At 31.2% G+C, this 20,435-nt stretch overlaps 1 protein-coding gene across 1 annotated transcript; it reads left to right on the forward strand.

Moving 5' to 3' along the window:
* Positions 1 to 13,077: 13,077 nt before the first annotated feature.
* LOC123914797 (albumin-2-like) lies at positions 13,078 to 13,743 on the forward strand. Its single transcript, XM_045965972.1, has one exon. It carries the CDS (start codon positions 13,078 to 13,080, stop codon positions 13,741 to 13,743), a length of 666 nt encoding a protein of 221 aa, XP_045821928.1.
* The last annotated feature ends 6,692 nt before the right edge of the window (positions 13,744 to 20,435 follow it).

Here is a 20,435-nt window from a genome sequence, read left to right on the forward strand (position 1 = left end):
TTGGATGATCATATCCAAACTCTTCCTCAACTTGCTTGACTCAATAAATCTTGAAATGATGGTTAGTTCAAGTATGATATTGGGATCACATACCGGTTCTGCTCTGTTTCTCTCCAACATAAACTGCAACATATCCCTTTGGCACTGGTACAGATTTTGATGCTGCTTGTCTAGCAGCTACTGATGCTCTTAGACTATCAAAAACTAAACATGGCAATGAACTTAAATTTATGGAGTTACTTGAGGAAGCCAATGACTTGTGCTGTTTGAAGGGAACTGTGAGTATATTTATAGTTATTGAGGTTCTACTCAAACCCAATTCCAAGCTTTAATTTTGTTTGAAAGGATTAAAGGGTAAACTGTAAAGAGCAGATGATATAGCATGCGGTGTTGTCTTTAGATTGTACCCCACCTTTTCAAGTGCAACCTCATATTTGTTTATGCATTAACTAGCATTTCATAATTGTGTAAACATGCTTTAGACATGTTTTCTTCATTATGATGGTAGTGTTGATGTCCATCTGGTAAACTATACAATTCAATGGATAACTATAATTCATCATAGTGTCTGTGGTTATCCTTTCAAGTCCATTTGATGTTGATCCTTGAGATATAGTACTCTAAAGACAACACAATGTGATCTTTCATAATTTTATAAACATGTTGTAGACATGTTTTCTTCATTATGATAGTGTTGATGTTCATCATATATCATTCTACATGTTTCTGGTTATGCTTTCAAGTCCACTAATTATATGCTGGCTTCTACTGCACAAGGTGGGACTTGGAGTATCAATTACCACAACATTTGATGTTGATCTTTGAGAAAGTCCTATAAACTCTAAAGACAACACCATGTGCTCTTGTCTGACCATGATTCAAATCTTATGGCCCTCCTTCACTGACCATTATAGTTGCCGACGGTTTGTTAAGTATCCTTTCATTCATCTATATATATTCATAGCTGCAAGCGTTTAGGACCAACACAAATCATTCACAACCCAAAGCATTTGAAGTTCAGAAACTTTAGTCTTATCTTCTATATTCAAGTCTTTGTTTTTGAAAATAAATATCTTCTTTTCAACACAGACAACAATGGGTTTTCGTTTACCAAGTATCATCAGATCAAAGGCATCATCATCTTCAAAAGGTGTCCCAAAGGGATATCTAGCTGTGTATGTAGGAGATAAAATGAAGAGGTTTGTGATTCCCGTATCATACTTGAACCAAATCTCATTCCAAGACTTGTTGAGTCAATCTGAGGAACAATTCGGATATGACCATCCAATGGGTGGTATCACTATTCATTGCAGAGAAGATGTTTTCTTAGATATTACTTCTCAATTGAATTGAATATATCTGGTAGCCCTCCGAGGATATCACAAGGCTAACATAGATATATGACCAATTTTGTAGTAGTTTAGTTTCTGACTTTCAAAAGATTTTCTCTTTTGTTGTTATCATACTTGGATTGGATGTAAAAAGCTCATCTAAATGAGAAATTTATTAACAATATTATCATGTTTCTCTATTTATTCCCCTTACATATCAGTCTGAAAATTGAAGCATCTATTTGCTAAATGTTCAGTTTATAATCTCTTAAATGATAAAATGGAAAATTCACTTATTTCAAATATAAAACCGATCGCCCCTGTTGCAAGAAAAGGGAAAGTTAAAAGTAACTATCTTGATTTAAGGATCATAATTGAGTATGTATTGCAGTTTTATTTTTGCATAGAAGAACATAATTATTTAGCTTGTAAGTTGAGAAAAACTTTTTTAAGTGAGAGAGCTTCCGAAAACAATTGAAGTGTAGGAGCTGATTTCTAGTTAGGGGATAAGATATTAGTTTGAATAATCATAATTCAAGTGAAAAATTTAACCAAGTTAGTTCAAAATTTCAGTTACATTAGAATAGTTTAGCTGGATTTTAACAATGACACTAATTTTCCTAGCATTTAGAGAAATATAAGTAACAGATTATCTTATTTCAACTGGCTTAAAGAACTAACTATGATTTATGTTTACATAAGCAGAAATTTCATTGGTTCTGAATTCTGATAAACAATTTTAATATTGCAGTGACTGTTAATATTAATTTCTACTGTTAAATTTTATGTCAATTCTTTTCCTCTTCAGCAAGAAGCATGTTATTTTTTCAACATGTTAAAATTGTCTCTTCTAAGCTGTAAGTAGGCTAAAGTGTCAGATTCATAGCTCATTCAAGCGAGAAGTTATGTGTTGAAACACATCTTCGGTGCAAGGAATGGTGAGGCCACCCATAGGATGATCGTAACCAAACTCTTCCTCAGATTGAATCAGTAAGTCTTGAAATGATGGTTGGTTCAAGTATGATATTGGGATCACAAACCGCTTCTGTTTCTCTCCAACATACACTGCAACATAACCCTTTCTCACTTCTGCAGATTTTGACGCTGTTTGGATGGCTGTTAATGATGTATGTCTAATAACATTTAAACGGAAACCCATTTTTGGTGATTGTTTGAAGGAGAAGAAAAGACTCAAACACTTGAAGATGGAAATGACTTGTGGTGTGTTTGAAGGCAATTTCTATGTATATTTATAGTTATTTAGGTTCTATGGAATTCAAACTCCAAGCTAAATTATTGTTTGAAAGAGTTAAAAGAGTAAGATGATATAGCATGTGGCGATGTCTTAATATTGTACCCCACCCTTTCAACTGCAACCTCTTATTTGTTCATACATTAACTAGCACTTCATAATTTTGTAAACATGCTTTAGACATGTTTTCTTCATTACGAATATATGGTAATGGATCATAGACATTAGCCTTTCTTCAAGGGGCAACATTATCACCATGAAATTAATTTGATGTTGAAACTTAAGCAAGTCCTCCAAAACAATACCATGTGATCTTTCACATGCACTTGTTTCCAATAGCTTCCATGACTAACATCCATCTCATGGTCCTCCTTCAACTTGTCGACTGTTTGTTACATTTCCTTTCATCTATATATATTCATAGCTGCAGGCATTTAGGATCAAAACAAATCATTCACATCCCAACACATTTGAAGTTCAAAATACAAGTCATTCTTTTTTAGATCAATCTCATCTTTTCGACACATACAACAATGGGTTTTCGTTTACCTAGTATCATCAGATCAAAGGCATCATCGTCAAAAGGTGTACCAAAGGGATATCTAGCTGTGTATGTAGGAGAGAAAATGAAGAGGTTTGTGATTCCCGTATCATACTTGAACCAAATCTCATTCAAAGACTTACTGAGCCAATCTGAAGAACAATTCGGTTTTGACCATCCAATGGGTGGTATAACTATTCCTTGCCGAGAAGATGTTTTCTTAGAAATCACTTCTAAGCTTGAATTGAATTACCTTCTAACTCTCTGACAATAGAAGAATATTGACATAGATGTATATGACCAATTTTGTAGTAGTTTAGTTTCTCAACTTCAAAAGATTTTCTCTTTTATTGTTACTATACTTGGTTGTAAAGTAGTTCATCTCAATGAGAAATTGATTATAATTATTACTGTTTTTCTCTATATTTCAACTTAAATATCAATCTGAAAATCGAAGCCTTTATGGTTTATTAAATCATGATATATATACTATGGTTGATAAAAACTTTTATAAGTTTAAATGTGTTAACCAACAAACCAAATGAGAGAGCTTCTGAATAAAAATTGAAGTGTAGCAGCTGATTTTAGGATATGCCTTGATTTTCCAGTACTTAGAGAAATAAAAGCAGCAGATTATATCATTTCATCAGGCTTAATAAAGAACTAACTATAATTGTGATAGGCTTTATATAGAAGTACAGTATATAATCTTAATCTGTGTCTTTAAAATAGTATTTAGAGAAATAAAAGTAACAAATTATATTTTCAATGGGCTGAAAGAAATAACTATAATTGTGATTGGTTTTATTTTTCAAAGAAGCATAGTTGTGTTCCTCATGAGAAGAAATTTTTTTAGTGCGTTTGGAAACTGAGTTTTCCGCAGTTGGAACGTGTGGTAACCTGGAAGCCAAACTTTGGAGTGGCAAAACCGACGCCCACCCGTTTACTAACGAGTTGGCATATTGCGGGCCGGCCCACCAAACAACTTTTTATAATTTTTTTTTATTTCTACTTATAGATTTATGATATTATTGACTATTTTTTATATATTTTTTTAAGAAAAAAAAATATTATTCAACAATGCATAATAGAAAATAAATTATACTACTCCGTCCTTAATTATAAGACCATGTTTGACAAAAATGTACTATTCATTTACTTTGTTTTGACCGTATTTTTTTAATGATATATAAATGTAAATATTAGCATATAAGATCTTGTTCAATTTGTTTTGATGAGGATTTTCAAAATATTAAGTTTTTATTTATTAAAAAAAAATAAGTTTTTATAATTTTTACTAATAGACAATTAAATATATTAGTGATTAAAATTGTGTATTAATGTATGTGCAGTAACAAACAAGATCTTATAATTAGGGACAGATGTAGTACTAGTAAAATTAAGGGTAAATAGGTTTTTACCCTCTACAAAATATGCGAATTTTGTGTTACCCCTGTAAAATAAAAATTTTGGATTACCCCATCGCAATATCAAGATTTTTTGCTTTTGCCCCCTCGGTGGGCAAGTTGGACACTAACTTGACGAATTTGATGATATGGTATGTTAGGTGGCTTTAAATTTAGTTTTAATTAATTTAATTGATGACTCATAAATAATAATTGCCTAAGTGGATTTTAATTTATTTTTTATTAATTTTAAAGAAATAATCTTGCAGGAAAACAACAACATGAACACCTTTCCTTGTTCAACCCCATCAAACCCCGTCTTTCTTGTTGTCCAATGTACGATCCTATAATGATGTTTTTATTCTACTTGTAGAAATTCTTCGACGCAATTCTTGAGTGATTTCACAAACAAGGCGTTGGAATTGGTTCATCAATTTGAAATTCTTCGACGCAATTCTTGAGTGGGTTCATCAATTTGAAATTTTGGGGTGCAAACAGAGTTGTTGAAGATGAAGATTTATGAGTTTTTTAAGTTTTGTTTAAGGGATAAAAAATCTAGGCTCTTGTTTTTATGATTTTATTAATTTTTTAAGTTTAGTTTAAAAAAAATTACACCTATTAGTATTAACTGACATGACATAAAAAATAAATAAAAATAATAATAAATTTCAAGTATGTGTGCTATGTCAAGATTCTACCATGTCATCTGCCTTGTTGTGTAACTGGGGAGTATCTATATATATAAATCCTAGATAGTTATGGAATTGGCTATCTAAACTCTAATTTACAAACCAATGAAAACCTTTCATTTAGCCACATCATCCACTTACATCCATTTAATGTGGGGTAATAATAATAATAATAATAATTATTATTATTATTATTATTATTATTATTATTATTGTTTTGGGTTATTATTCATTTTAATTTTTTGTGTTCATTTTATTATTTTGTGTATTTTATTGTTTTTTTTCAAAATAATTAATGTTTTTGTTAATAATCTTTTGTCCAATCTTTGTAAATATAAGGAGTTGGTCGATTGTCATGACCACTTTTTTAATAATTAATGTTTTTGTTAATAATCTTTTGTCCAATTTTTGTAAATATAAGGAGTTGGTCGATTGTCGGGACCACTTTTTTAATGTTAGTAAAAAAATTAGATAAAATAAAATAAAAATTTTAACATAAAATTTACTAATTTTTTGGTAAGAGATAATGAAGACTCCAATAAGTTTCAAATTAATATCTTTGCTCCTATTGTTTCAATTTTAAATTTACTACTTACACAAATAATTTTCTGACGTTATAGTATAAAATAGCACATAAAACCCGTGCATCGCACGGGTAAGTGTCAAGTTACATAGAATCTTTATATTATAGGGGGAATCCCAATTTTTTTTTTTTGCACGGGTAAAGCAAAATACGCCTATTTTGTAGGGGTAAAACTTTATTTACCCTAAAATTAACAAACTCAAATCTTAGTAAATAATAATAATTAATAATATGTTCTTGTAGAAGCAAAAAGCTATGTTTACTTTCATAAGGAGAGGTTATGGAGAAAACAAATGTATTTTAAAGGTGCTTATTAAATCTGTTTTGCAATCAATTCCAACGTATTTTATGAGCAATTTTCTCCTTCCTTCTCCACGTTGTGATTCACGCATATCATGTTTTGTTTAGTATTCCTCAGTTAGGGTTCCAATTTAGCCCCAAATGAATTTATAATTTATTTTATTTTTCAGGGTAAATAGTGTTATGCGCCCTGTAAAATATGCGAGTTTTGCGTTATCTCCCTGCAAAATATTTTTTTGAGATTCCCCCCTGCAATGTCAAGATTCTTTGCATTACCCCCCTGGCTCAACAAGTGGACATATGACATGGACGAATCTTGACGTGGCAGCACGCGTGGAAATTAATTAATTTTTTTATTTATTTTTAAATGCCAACTAAGTAATTATTTATTTTTTAATTAAAAAAATGAAAAAAAAAACTTTTTTTTAAAGAAACTTTTTTTTTACGACGAACACCAAGAAGAAGGAAACGGCGAACTCGAAGAAAGAAACGACGAAGAAGAACAAAACTGTGAAGACGAAAAAGAACAAAACTGAGTTGGCAATTTTTTATTACAAGTTTCTTTTACCTAGGTTCGTAAAAAAAAGTTTCTTTAAAAAAAAGTTTTTTTTTTCATTTTTTTAATTAAAAAATAAATAATTACTGAGTTGGAAATTAAAAATAAATAAAAAATAAATTAATTTCCACGTGTCATACCACGTCAAGATTCGTCCATGTCATATGTTCACTTGTTGAGCCAGGGGGTAACGCAAGGAATCTTGACATTGCAGGGGGTAATCTCAAAAAAAAAAATTGCAGGGGGTAACGCAAAACTCACCTATTTTGCAGGGGGTATAACACTATTTACCCTATTTTTTATTTACTTAAATGTTTTTATAAGAATATAATTATTTAATTGTTTTCAATTATATTTGTTATTAAAAAATACTATGTTAATGTGTACCGCTTAATTTGCCACATGATATTGCCACTAAGGTTGGGAACAGGCCAGGCCTTGACAGGCCTAAGTCTGGCCTACGATTTTTTTTCAGGCCTGAACCTGGCCTGCGGCCTATTAAATGTTATTTTTTTTGGCCTGGCCTGAGCCTTTTAAAAGTCTGGTCTGGCCTTGTAGCCTGTTTAAAAGCTTGTGTTACATTAAAGCTTCTCTATATAGTTTTTTTAAATAGGCTAAACAGACCTTTAAAAAGTTCACATTTAAATTTTTATAATTTCTACAACATTAAGAAAAAGCTAATAATTTGATTAACACAATAATTAAAAACTAATAAAATAACAAATACGATTACGAAAAATAATAATTATTATAAATAATATTTTTTTATAAGATATAAATAATAATATTATATAAATAATAATTATTATAAACAGGCCGGCCTATCAGGCTTCGTAGGCCTTTTTAGAAGCTTAAGCCTGACCTATTTATGTAAACAGGCCGTTTTCAAAGCCTCAGCCTGACATTTTTAATAACCAGGCCAGGCCAGGCTTATACAGGCCAGGCCGAAGGCCCCTGTAGGCCGTCTGGCCTATTCCCAACCCTAATTGCCACATAAGTATTTTTCTCGCCAAACTAGTTAAAAAATGGGATGGAGGACCAAAAAATGCAAAACAAATCAAAATAGGCGGACCAAATTGCTTATCTTGTAAAATAAGTGGACCAAAATTGTAATTAATCCTAAAATTTAATTAGTGTTGTACTTGTACTAAAATAGTTTATAGAAACTTAATTAAATTATTAATGTGGTTTAATTCAGTTCAATTTATAAACTATAATACTATACTAGAACATCGACCCCTGCGGTGCACGGGTCTAATTAACTGTAAGGTATGTAATTATAAATTAGATATGATAATTGCAATAATATAAGGTATATGAAATTTTTTGAGTAACATTAAACGATAGTTCAACAATAATTTTGGGTAAATATTCATACAAAGTAAGGTATATTATAGAAGACTTCCTTATAGACCACATTCGAAGTCTTAGTCGTATCTTCGCGTCATCGTCGATGATCAATATTTTTAATTCTTCTCTAGAAGTAACTCTTGAAATCGCAACATACAGCTGACCATGTGAAAACACTGGTGACAGAAGATATATCCTTACATGCTTTAAAGATTGTCCCTGGCTCTTATTAATAGTAATCGCAAAAGAAATCATTAAAGGAAATTGTCTCCGTTGAAATTTAAAAGGAATTCTTACGTCAGATGGTGTCAGGAAAAAATCTAGGTATGAAAACCTGATCACCAATATTACTTTCTGAAATAATTTTTCCTTCAAGAGCACGTTTTCCCAATCTTGTAATAAGAAGTCTTGTTCCATTGCATAATCCTAATATTGGATTCAAATTCCTTAATAGCATAACAGGAACTCCAACTTTAAGTCTCAACTCGTGATTTCGGAGTCTCGACGTAGAAATCATTTATTGTGTCGACTATTGAATTTTTAGGAGCTAATATAGCTCTATTTTGGAAACACGTTATATCGTTCATGTTTTGTAAAAGTTGGGGATATGTGCTTTCAACGATAGAAGCAAAAGGATCACCTGAATTTGGAATCAAAAAATCTGAAGGAATGTCAAGTTCTAAATGATCGTTGTTGTCATCTTCAATTTTTCCATCGCCAACACCCAAAACACATTCAGAAAACAACCTTCTTTGATCCGGAAAGGTTAAGATACATTGTTAGCAAAAGAAACAAATGTGAATCAGTGATTTTTTTCGTAATTAATAATATAGTCACGTTGATATATACCTGAAGTCAACTACTATTTGCATAAATATCACCTTGATATATATATATATATATATATATATATATATATATATATATATATATATATATATATATATATATATATATATATATTTGCAGTAATACGATCAACCATACTCCTCAACATGAACAAACTTTTAAGTTCAGAAAGACATAAAAAAAAATATTTTTCTTAGCATGTTTAGTTAAAAAAAAGTAACTTTTAAGTCCAATGATTTTTTCCTTTCTGTAAAAAGAAACACTAAGAAAATGGTTAACATGGTTAGTTAATTAGTAAAAAAATATTGAATTAGGATAAAAAAAATGTAAATTTTTTCAAAAAATAAAACACTAAGAAAATGTATGATTTGATCATTTGCTAGATTTCTAATTATCGATTTTTAATTTTTTAAACTGTGCAATGTAATTTGATGGTGTTTAATTATTGTATGAAATTTTTCCTATGAAAATCGATGCTGCTTATTAATTATTGCACATAATTTTAATCACATTTGGTATACTTGCCATAGTGGTTGAAAATATTGTGTTAATTGTATTAGTTTTTAATAAAAATTGCAAGATAAAAGTGGAGGAAAAACAAATTAAGTTTACGGTTTGCTTGTGTATACAAGATTATAATATAAGTGGAATTTCGATGAAAATATTTTGTGATGAATAATATAGTCAACAATAATTTTGATATGATATCCTTCAAAAAAAATAATTTTGATATGATATACTTTTAAAATTGATGATGTTTATCAATTATTGCACATAATTTTAATCACAATTTGTATACTTGCCATAATGGTTGAAAATATTGTCTTGCAATGAAAGGTTGCGGGTTCTAATCTTAGTCAAGACAAAATTGTATTATTTTTTAATAAAAATTGCAAGATAAAATGGAGGGAAAACGGGAAAAGCAAATTAGGGTTTAGAGTTTGCTTGTGTATACAAGCTTATAATATAAAAGATATATGATCACCCCCTTAAATTATGGATCGATGAGGGAAAACGGGAAAAGCAAATTAGGGTTTAGAGTTTGCTTGTGTATACAAGCTTATAATATAAAAGATATATGATCACCCCCTTAAATTATGGATCGATAACATTTTTGCAAACGGACCCCTGGTTGGAATTCAATATGCCTCATACAATTAGTCAACATAATTATATATTGTCATTTCTTAGTGTAGTATTTAGTTTTATAATATATATTTAGTTTTAAATTGGCAATTTGCTCATATATAATGACCCACTTCTCTTGGTCATTATTTAATATATATATATATTTTTTTACAGTAATTTGTTAAATTTAAAGTATTTAATTTGGTGACTTATTATGTTGTTTAAAGAGACTTTTTTGTACAAAAAAATATATTATTATTAATAATAACTGATCTTCGTAGACGAACAAAGACCGGGAGAAACAAAACTACAAAAACAGAGGCGTCGTATATAAGCGAAACATCAATGAAGAAAACCAAAACCGACACCACTTAATAGAGGTCAACTTCTAAGCTCGTATTTAGAAAGACACTCATCAGCTTCTAGACCACCAAAGAAGACACCAACTCGACCCATAGATACGCCACTAGACTCTAACTTCCGATCTCGAAGCAAAAGTGATCGGCCCATCAGAATCCAAAAGGCATCTTCACGAGCCAAAAATTGATGGGGGCAATGCTAGAAAGAAAGCCTAGGCAGATAAGTCCCGGCTCATAGTCCGCCTCCAAACTGTTAACAGGTCCAACCAGATACAAAGAAGCCTGCAAATCTCAGCAGATTTCGAAACTGACAGAGACTCAAAAAGAATCATGCAAATCTTAACAAATTTAGACGCGATCAGAGAATCAAGTATCGAGATAACTAATCTCACACGACATCAACCACGCACCACGTCAACACCTCACCACCCCACCCTCTCGTCACCTCCACCCACCACCACCACTGCTTGGTCTTGAAAACACCAAACCACAGCAAATCACTTTCACTCCAAAAATTGGCAACCCAAAAAATGGGCCAGCACCACAGAAACCAAATGAATCCGGCAACCACACAACCACCGGAAAACACACAAGACCACCAAACAAGCCAACAAGTGGGCAAACCACACTTGAAGTAGGCGCGACCACACTCCCAGATCTGATGCAAACACCTAGAAAGAACCACCACTAGTGACAAAAAACCGGCGAATAGAAACCGCCGGCAAAAAAACAAAAACAAAATCCCAAGCCTTTCGACTTAGAGATCACACAGCCACCAACCCAGAGATCTAGAACCAGAACCAACCGAACCAAGCAAGAACCTTCAGACCGCTGGCAAACATTGGATCTACCATTTACGCGGGCGAACGACAAACACTGAAAAAAAATAGAGAGCAAGAGATGAAGACGGAAGAAGCTGCAGCGAGGTCGGACCGACATGCGATGTGGAAGCTCAGGGTCGGCAACGTCTAGCTATTTCAATTTTGGCATTTTTTTCAGTTGGACTAGGACTTGTAAACAAAATTTAATTAGTGTTTTACTAAAATGGTTTATAAAAACTTAACTAAGTCATCAACGTGGTTTAATTTCAATCTATAAACTATATATATTTTATCTAGTCAGGTAACTTTGTGGCTAGAAATTCCACCTTTATGATGGATAATTGAGGTATACATAATTCAAATTCCGAACTTTACATATAAAATACGATGTCCCTTATCAACCGAATTAAACTCATCCGGACATTTATAAACCACATATGATCGCCCCTTAAATGAGTACATGCATTTATGTATGAGGAAGATACCACCGATGTCGGATTGGAATTCAATGTGCCTAATGCATTTAGTCAACATAATTATATAATGTCAATTCTTATTTTAGTAATAATTTAATTAGTTTAAAAAAAAATTATAAAATATATTTAGTTTATCATTTAATACTAGCGGTCTGACAGAGCGCGATCCGCGCCTGTTAATGTCTAACTTATGTAAAAAAAAGACATGTCTTATGTTATGGTGAATTTGTTAATAAAATATTAAAAAAAACGTGTATTATGTTATGGTGAGTTTGTTAATTAAAGATTTTTGTTGCTAAAAAAAAAATCATGCGTATTGTTGGTATTATGAAAAGTCCACACCGATTTTTTTTTTATCCTCTCTATATATAATATAGATATATAGTATAGATATCTTGGTCATGTTAAACTTAACTTATTTATATTTGGTGACTTATTAATGTGTGGTTAATTTAAAGAGACCGATTGGGCATCTTATCCAACAAATAAAAAATGACCAATTGAAAGTTGAATTTGACATGCTATTGTGTGGTCAACTTAAAAAGTCTGGTAATAATTTTAATATCATTGAGAAAATAACTTCGACAGATAAACTGGCGGACATGGTTAAATTCTCTTCTTTGTATGAACTTTGGTCACTCATGTTACTACTATGTACGTACCAGTTGTCCTTGGTTGCAGATAGAGTTGGGAATAGGTCAGGCGGCCTACAGGGACCTTCGGTCTATCAAGACCTGAAGAAAAAATCGTAGGCCAGGCTCAGGCCTATCAAGGCCTGGCCTGGCCTGGCCTGTTCCCAAACCTAGTTGCAGATTCCCTCTTTGCTTAATTGTATTCCTTAGAGGGTGTTTGTGTTATCCTTTTTCGATTATTAAATTGGAGTATAGCAGATGAACTTATAATAGATAAGATGTATACAATAATAATAATAATAATAATAATAATAATAATAATAATAATAATAATAATAATAATAATAATAATAATAATAATAATAATAATAATAATAATAATAGCGTTAACATTCACATATGATTGTTAGAGCAAACTTTTTTTTCTTCATATTTAGTTTGAACAAAGTAAGCTAAGCATGGATAAATATTTTTTAGTATGAACAAAGTAAGCATTCACACATGATTGTCATAGCATTAGCATTCAGACATGGTTGTTAGAGGAAATTCTTTTTCTTCATTTTTAGTTTGTCCAAATTAAGAATGGATAAACATTTAGACTTTAAACAAACAATATGAGATTAATTATATGCTACATGTTTCCCTTATTATAATTGTTTATAGCCACTTACCCTTTAATTAATCAAACGCCACATCTATATAAACAGAGGCGCCATTCACAAATTTAAACAAAAACACAATTCATCCATATCCTTCCATATATACCTTGAAATAAATAATCCTTCGATTAGAAGAAGAAAAAAAATGACAACTCCCCTTGTAACCGCTGCATTTCGTTCATCTCAGCGTAATCAATGTTACGTGTTCAATAATGAAAAGTATGTGGTTTTGGATTATGGTAGAGGATTTGATAAGAAAACTAGAGTTATTGGTGGTCCAATTCATATTGCTGATGGATTTCCAATGTTTGCAAACACCCCATTTGCAATTGGAATAGATGGTTCCTTTGACAATGATGGAAATGACACATTCTTCTTCAAAGGAGATCAATGTGCCAAAGTAGACTTCGCTCCAGATACCGGAGATTCCAGATTACTTATGGGTCCTATTTCAATCACATCCATGTTTCCTGATCTCAACGCAAACACACCGTTTGCGACGGGATTAAATGCTGCAATGAGGTCCAACACTGGGAAAATTGTATTTTTATTCAGTGGACCTCAGGTCGGCTCCTTCGATTATGAGACAAGGCGTCTCGTGCAAACTAGAAGCATTTCCGATGCATTTCCTCAATTTGTTGGTACAGCCTTTGAATTCGGACTTGATGCAGCGTTTAATACTCACGATAGGAATGAAGTTTACATTTTCAAAGGAGAATACTATGCACATTTCAATCTTGTAACTAGTGAGTTTATTGGTTTTATCAGGAAAATCCGTACTGATTGGCCTGCTCTTAAGCGCATAATATAATATATCATCATGCATGCGAAAAATCGTGTTATTTAAATTTTCAACTCAATGTAATTTCATGAGTATGTGTGTGCTAATAAGTGTGCTAGGCTAGCTAGTTAGATCCTGCTAGTTTGCTGCACATCTTGTCTGGTTTTTTATATCTTGTTTTCTTAATGTTTTATTTTACAACATCAATGTAAGATATATGTGCGTGTGGTTGTTCGGTTCCTTTTCTTATTGTAATAAATATGTCACTCGATTTACTTTCTATTTGTTCTTAGTAAGCCTTACATATAAATTTTTCACCTAAACCACCACTAAACGCGAGTGGAGATTTTTCTCTATTTTTTTAAGAAAATAGACAATACAATTATCAAAGTTTTGTCATAAAATAATATAATAATATCAATAATATGCTTATATTACTTCAAAACAATAACAATCAACATTTCCATTTCTTTTAGGAAATGGAGAGAATCTCTACTCATTAAATGCGCACATAACTAAAAAATCAGATGTGCAAAATTGAAAGGACACTTTGTTTGTTGAATGCTGACATATGTCCTAGCCGAGATATGAATGCAGTTACACTTTCCATGAGAATCATCCTCTACAGCCTTTGCAAATGACAACTGTTTACCTAAAACGGAGAGCATCTTGACTCCAACTGTGCAACATTTGAGCATTATATGCGAGTAGAAATTCTCTCCATTTCTTAAAAGAAATGGATATGGACAATGCAATTACTAAAGTTTAGGTGTATAAATATTAAAATAATATCAACAATTCTCAAAAAATCATATTTATAGTTTATATCCTTGATTTACTTCAAAACTATAATAATAGACATTACCATTTTTTTTAAAAAAGGGAGATGATCCCTACTCAATAAATGCGAACATAACTAAAAAATCAGACATGCAGAATTGAAAGGACACTTTGTTCGCTGAATGTTGACTTATGTCCTACGCATTTGTAATGAGGTGTGACACACGATATGAATGCAGTTATAATTTCAAGACGTATAAAGCTAGAGATAAGCTTATCCATTGGTACACACCAGTATAATTCGGTCTCTAAAGTGACCAAAATAATTCGGTCTCTAAATCTAACACTAAAAGCAATTTTTTAGTAGCGTAAAAAATTAAAATTGTCACTTAAAAAAATATGGGGCACCAATCTCATAATTTCGACAACGCCTAAAATCTTAAGGACGACCGTGATTGTGGGAACCATAAAAACAATTTTTAAAATTGGAGACAAAAAACCAACTTTTAAAATTTTTGTTTTTTATAAGGTTCGGATTTTAAAAATATTTGTTTAATGGATAAATAGTGAAATTATTATTTTAAGCAGTTCATAAATGTAAACCAATTGTGAACTGATTTCAAACCAAACCAAATCAATTTTAAAATTTAATTAGTGTTGTACTCTCTCTGTACCACAATATATGTCGTTTTGACACTTTTACGCATATTAAGAAAGGTAATTAATGTTGTATGAAAAAGACAAATTATGGGTTGATTTACAAAATTATCCTTCATTTATGGTATGGAAAAAATAAATTGAATAATTGAAAGAAGAGAGTAATAAATAATTAAGGGTATAATAGAAAAAATAACATTAAATATTTCATTGATAATATAAAGCGACAGATATTATGGTACAATTTTTTTCCCCAAAATGACATATATTGTGATACGGAGGGTGTACTAAAATGGTTTAATTATTAATGTGGTTTAATTCATTCAGTTCAGTTTATGAACTATGAGCCCCTTAAATGAGTATGTATATGTATTTATGGATCGAGGACATTTTTGCAAACGGACCACTGATTGGAATTCAATATGCCTAATACAATTAGTCAACAATTATATACGACCATTTCTTATATTTGTAGTAATAATTTACTTTAATTTTTTTTTATATAATATATTTAGTTTTAAATTTGCAATTTGCTCTGCATATATATATAATGACCCACTTCTCTTGGTCATTATTTAATATATCTGTTGAGCATTTAAAATTTAACTTATTTAATTTGTTGACTTATTAATGTGTTGTTTAAAGAGACTAATTGAGCATTTTGTCCAAAAAAAAAAAATATATATTAATCCAACAAGTGGAATTTGACGTGTTATTGTGTGGTCAACTTAAAAGTCCCGTTTTTTAGTCAAAAAAAAAATAATAATTTAAAAGTCCCGCAATAATCTATTTAACATTTTTGGAATATAACTTTGAAATATTAACTGGGCGGACATGGTTAAATTCTCTTGTTTGAAATAGTTTATTTGTCGGAACTTTAGTCACTCATGTTCCTACTACTACGAGTTCGAGGTTCATTATGTGATTTGCTAGTACAGATAGTGTTCTTGGAGGTTATGGTTTCGGTCATTTTGGCAACAAGTGCCTTTCCTTTTTCACTTGTTCAGGTTGAGATAGGATTTGTTGGTATACTGCTTTTCGCATAACGCTTTTTTTCCTAAGTTTTTTGTGGTGGTTAGGTTAGCCCTAGTTTATTCTAGGTTTTGCTGCTTCTCGATCTCTTGCTCAATCGTATCATTTAGAGGGTGTCTCTATTATCCTTTTCCTATGATTTGTATGAAGTTAGAGGAGATGAACTTATAACAGATAAGCTTTAAGCAATTAGTTGTAGTAATAGCATTATTTGTATGAAGTTATAGGAGATGAACTTATAGTAGATAAACTTTAAGCAATAAGTTGTAATAATAGCGTTAGCATTCACACATGATTGTTAGTGGAAACTAATTATGAGATTATGGTAGACGATGATGGTCTTTAGACATGCCAACTGATTTGGTGTGTCTAAAGATTCATTGATGCCCTCTAATCTTTTGACTTATAATTTTTTTTAATGACAAATATATTATATATAAACAAAAACATTACAAGAGAAAGTTGAAGAAAATAAAAAGGTATCAGAAGTACACTCCATGAGAAGCTTACAATCTCTATCGTAACATAGGAAAACAAAAAAGCAAATAAAATTACAACGAAACAAGGAGGCACCACTATCAAATTAAACTAGAGCCTCTAAAAGGCACCAGCACTAGAACAAAAATACACCTCAAAATGAGACAGACAAGGATCAACCATAGGTAGGACAAAACAACAAGAGATCGCCTTCAATCCTCCTGACCTATATATCGAGATCCAACTTGACTCCCCCAAAACTCTAAAGGTTCCCGCTTAAAGTAGGGTATCCACCCAATTCATAAAAGGAACAGGGAAGTAAGAGTTTTTTTTACCTAAAAACCACTTACAAGATAAACTTTTCACTCTATCTACTCCCTTCGTCCTACAATGAGTGAGTTAGTTGACTGTTTCACATAAGTCGGTGTGTAGCTTTGACCATTAATATAATTAATTGTATAATAATAAAAATTATAAAAAAAATTGATATTTTGAAAATACTCATCGAACTGAATCTAACATCTCATATGTTAATATTTTTTTTTACTTATTACTCCATTCGGTCCTATATATAAGAAATATTTTACTTTTTAGATTCCTTGGAGAATGAATGTATTTAGACTATATAATTGTTTAGATATATCAATTTCATAATGAATTTAAAAAATTAACTTTTTCTTATATATAGGACCGGATGGAACAATAGAAAAATACAGTAAAAACAATATGTATGAATATGCATAATAGTCAACTGTTTCACTCATCTTAGGACAGAAGAAGTATCAGACAGGATTTTTATATTAACTTATTTACATGACGTATATACATGACCATGACGTGTATTATGATGACCAACTTCCCTTGGTTCTGTTGGTCATACTTCAATATCATTGACTTTATATTTAATGAATTTTTATCGGTGACTTTACAATGTGTTGCTTAATGTGACCAATTGAGCATATTTGCATTTCTTGATATATTTTATTTAAGGCTCTCGTAAATATGTGCCTTTAGGGCACATCTTAAAATATATCAAAATAGAAACTTAACATTTAATTATACAAGAAATTTAATGCTTCAAAAATTAAAATGCACAAATTAGCATTTAATATATTTAATTATTATATTTTTGTTATTTGGATTTATTTAAATATATTTGCTATTTATAAATAAGGAGAAGCTCCCTAGCACGTCTGAAGTGTGCATGTGTCCTTAATCACGGAGCTTGTCAAGTGGCACACCTATGAAGATCTGGGCATTAAATGCGAGCGGAGATTTTCTCTATTTTTTTAAAAAAATAGACAATACAATTATTAAAGTTTTGTCAAAAAATAATACAATAATATCCTTGATTTACTTCAAAACAATAATAATCAACATTTCCATTAGGGATGACAACGGGCGCCCATGGGTGCGAGTTTGACACTTATCAAACCCACACCCGAAATCATCACCCAAACCCAAATGTTGTTCGTGTGGCAAAACAACACCCACGCTCACACCCATTGGGTTCGGGTTTTTTTCACCCAAACCCAAATCCGCAACACATTTGAAAATAATTTGCAAATTTAAGAAATTAAATTTCAACATAGACTTTGAATTAAATTACAACTAAAATTAAGGTCTTCCAAGGAAATTCAAACATAGACTTTCAAGAAATTACAACATAGACTTTCAAGAAATTAAATTATAACTAAAATTTAAGGTCTTCCAAGGAAATTGAGGGAGATTATGAGGGTAATTAGGTAATTATAAAATATTTCGGGTGGGTGTATGGGTTTCGGGTGTGGGTTTGACTGATACCAAACCCACACCCATATTATCGGGTGTCACCCGAACCCAAACCCAAACCCAGTCAAATCGGGTTTCGCCCGTTGACTTGGGTTTGGGTTCGGGTGGGTCTCTCGAATTTGGGTTTTTTTGCCATCCCTAATTTCCATTTCATTTCGGAAATGGAGAGGATCTCTACTCATTAAATGGGCACATATCTAAAAAATCAGACTGCAAAATTGAAAGAACGCTTTGTTTGTTGAATGCTGACATATGTCCTAGCTGAGATATGAATGCAGTTACACTTTCAAGAGGTATAAAGCTGGAAATAAGCTTATCAATTAGTACACACTAGTATAATTCAGTCTCTAAAGTGTCAAAATAATCTGATCTCTAAATCAAATACTAAAAGCGAATTTTTTAATAGTTTAAAAAATTAAAATCATCACTTATAAAAAATATCGGGCAGCAATTTCATAATTTCGAGGGCGCCTAAAATCTTAAGGACGACCATGATTGTGGGAACCATAAAAACAATTTTTAAAATTGGACATAAAAAACCAACTTTTAAATTATTTGTTTAATAATGGATATATAGTGAAAATATTTTTTTTAAGCAGTTCATAAATGTAAACCGATTGGGAACCAATTTTAAACCAAATTAAAACTATTTTAAAATTTAATTAGTGTTGTACTAAAATGGTTTATAGAAACTTAATTGAATTGTCTCATGAGTTTAATATAGTTGGTAGGATATTGCATTATATATGTATGGGGCGGGGTTTGAACTCCGGTCATCCCACTTATCCATCTTAAGGGTAAAATTTCCACGTTGACAAATAAAAAAACTTAATTAAATTATTAATGTGGTTTAATTCAGTTCAATTTATAAACTATATATGATAACCCCTTTTAAATATTTTATAATCAAAATAGAATTTCAACTCTTGCAATTCACAAATACCTTTAAATGTTATGTAAACAAACTAAAGGGTTATTACCTATGAAGCATATACTCCGACACAGACACCGCGACACGACACGGACTCCGCTAATATAAAAAATATAGGACACTGACACCGCTACATATTTATAAAAGATATAAATTGAGAGTCAAAATATATACATGTAAATCTAAGTTGAGTAAAATTTTTTTGAAATTTTTTTTTAAAATAAGATATGATATTATCCATCTATTTTTGAAAAAGCTAAAAATATTGTAATCAAAATGTAATATTTTCAATCACTCATTGATTAATATTGTTGTTTCGACACATTTTAACTCTTGTAGATATGTGTGATATGTGCCAAAGGAGAGTATAAACAAAGAAAAAACAAATTTATTTGGGACACTTGTCCGACACTTATCGTACGAGTGTCTTTACAAGTGTCGGACACCATTCAAAGGAGTGTCGAAATTGAATTTTTTTGGACACCGATCTGAGCCATCTGACACGTGTCGTATGAGTGTCATACGAGTGTCAGACACCGCAACACGCCTAATCATAGAGATGTTTGTGCTTCCTAGGTTTTTACACTAATCAACATAACCTGTTAAATTAATGAGTACGCGTATTTATGGATCGAGTACATTTTTGCAAAAGGACCACTTATTGGAATTCAATATGCCTAATACAATTGGTCAACATAAGTTTATTTTTTTTCACGAAAAAAACAACGATATTCATTCATTCAAATCGACATAGTACATCAATCGAAATCATTACATATTCAAATTTACTAAAAACTAAAAAAGATGAATCTACAAACAAGCTCACAACATCCGAGTTAATAGCATAAAATGGCTCAATGTCTACAAATATGACACAGCCTACAATTGTTATAATAAAATCCAAGTGTCCGGAATAGTCATGCATCCGAATCTGCAACGTTGACGACTCTAAAATCATTGAATCTGCACTGAATTTGGATTGAAATAAATATGCAAATTTAAACAAAACAAACACCGTACGAAGATGAGATAACAAACAACCCCGTACTAAGAC

Source organism: Trifolium pratense, linkage group LG3 (genome assembly GCF_020283565.1).
Source record: "Trifolium pratense cultivar HEN17-A07 linkage group LG3, ARS_RC_1.1, whole genome shotgun sequence".
Lineage (NCBI taxonomy): Eukaryota > Viridiplantae > Streptophyta > Magnoliopsida > Fabales > Fabaceae > Trifolium > Trifolium pratense.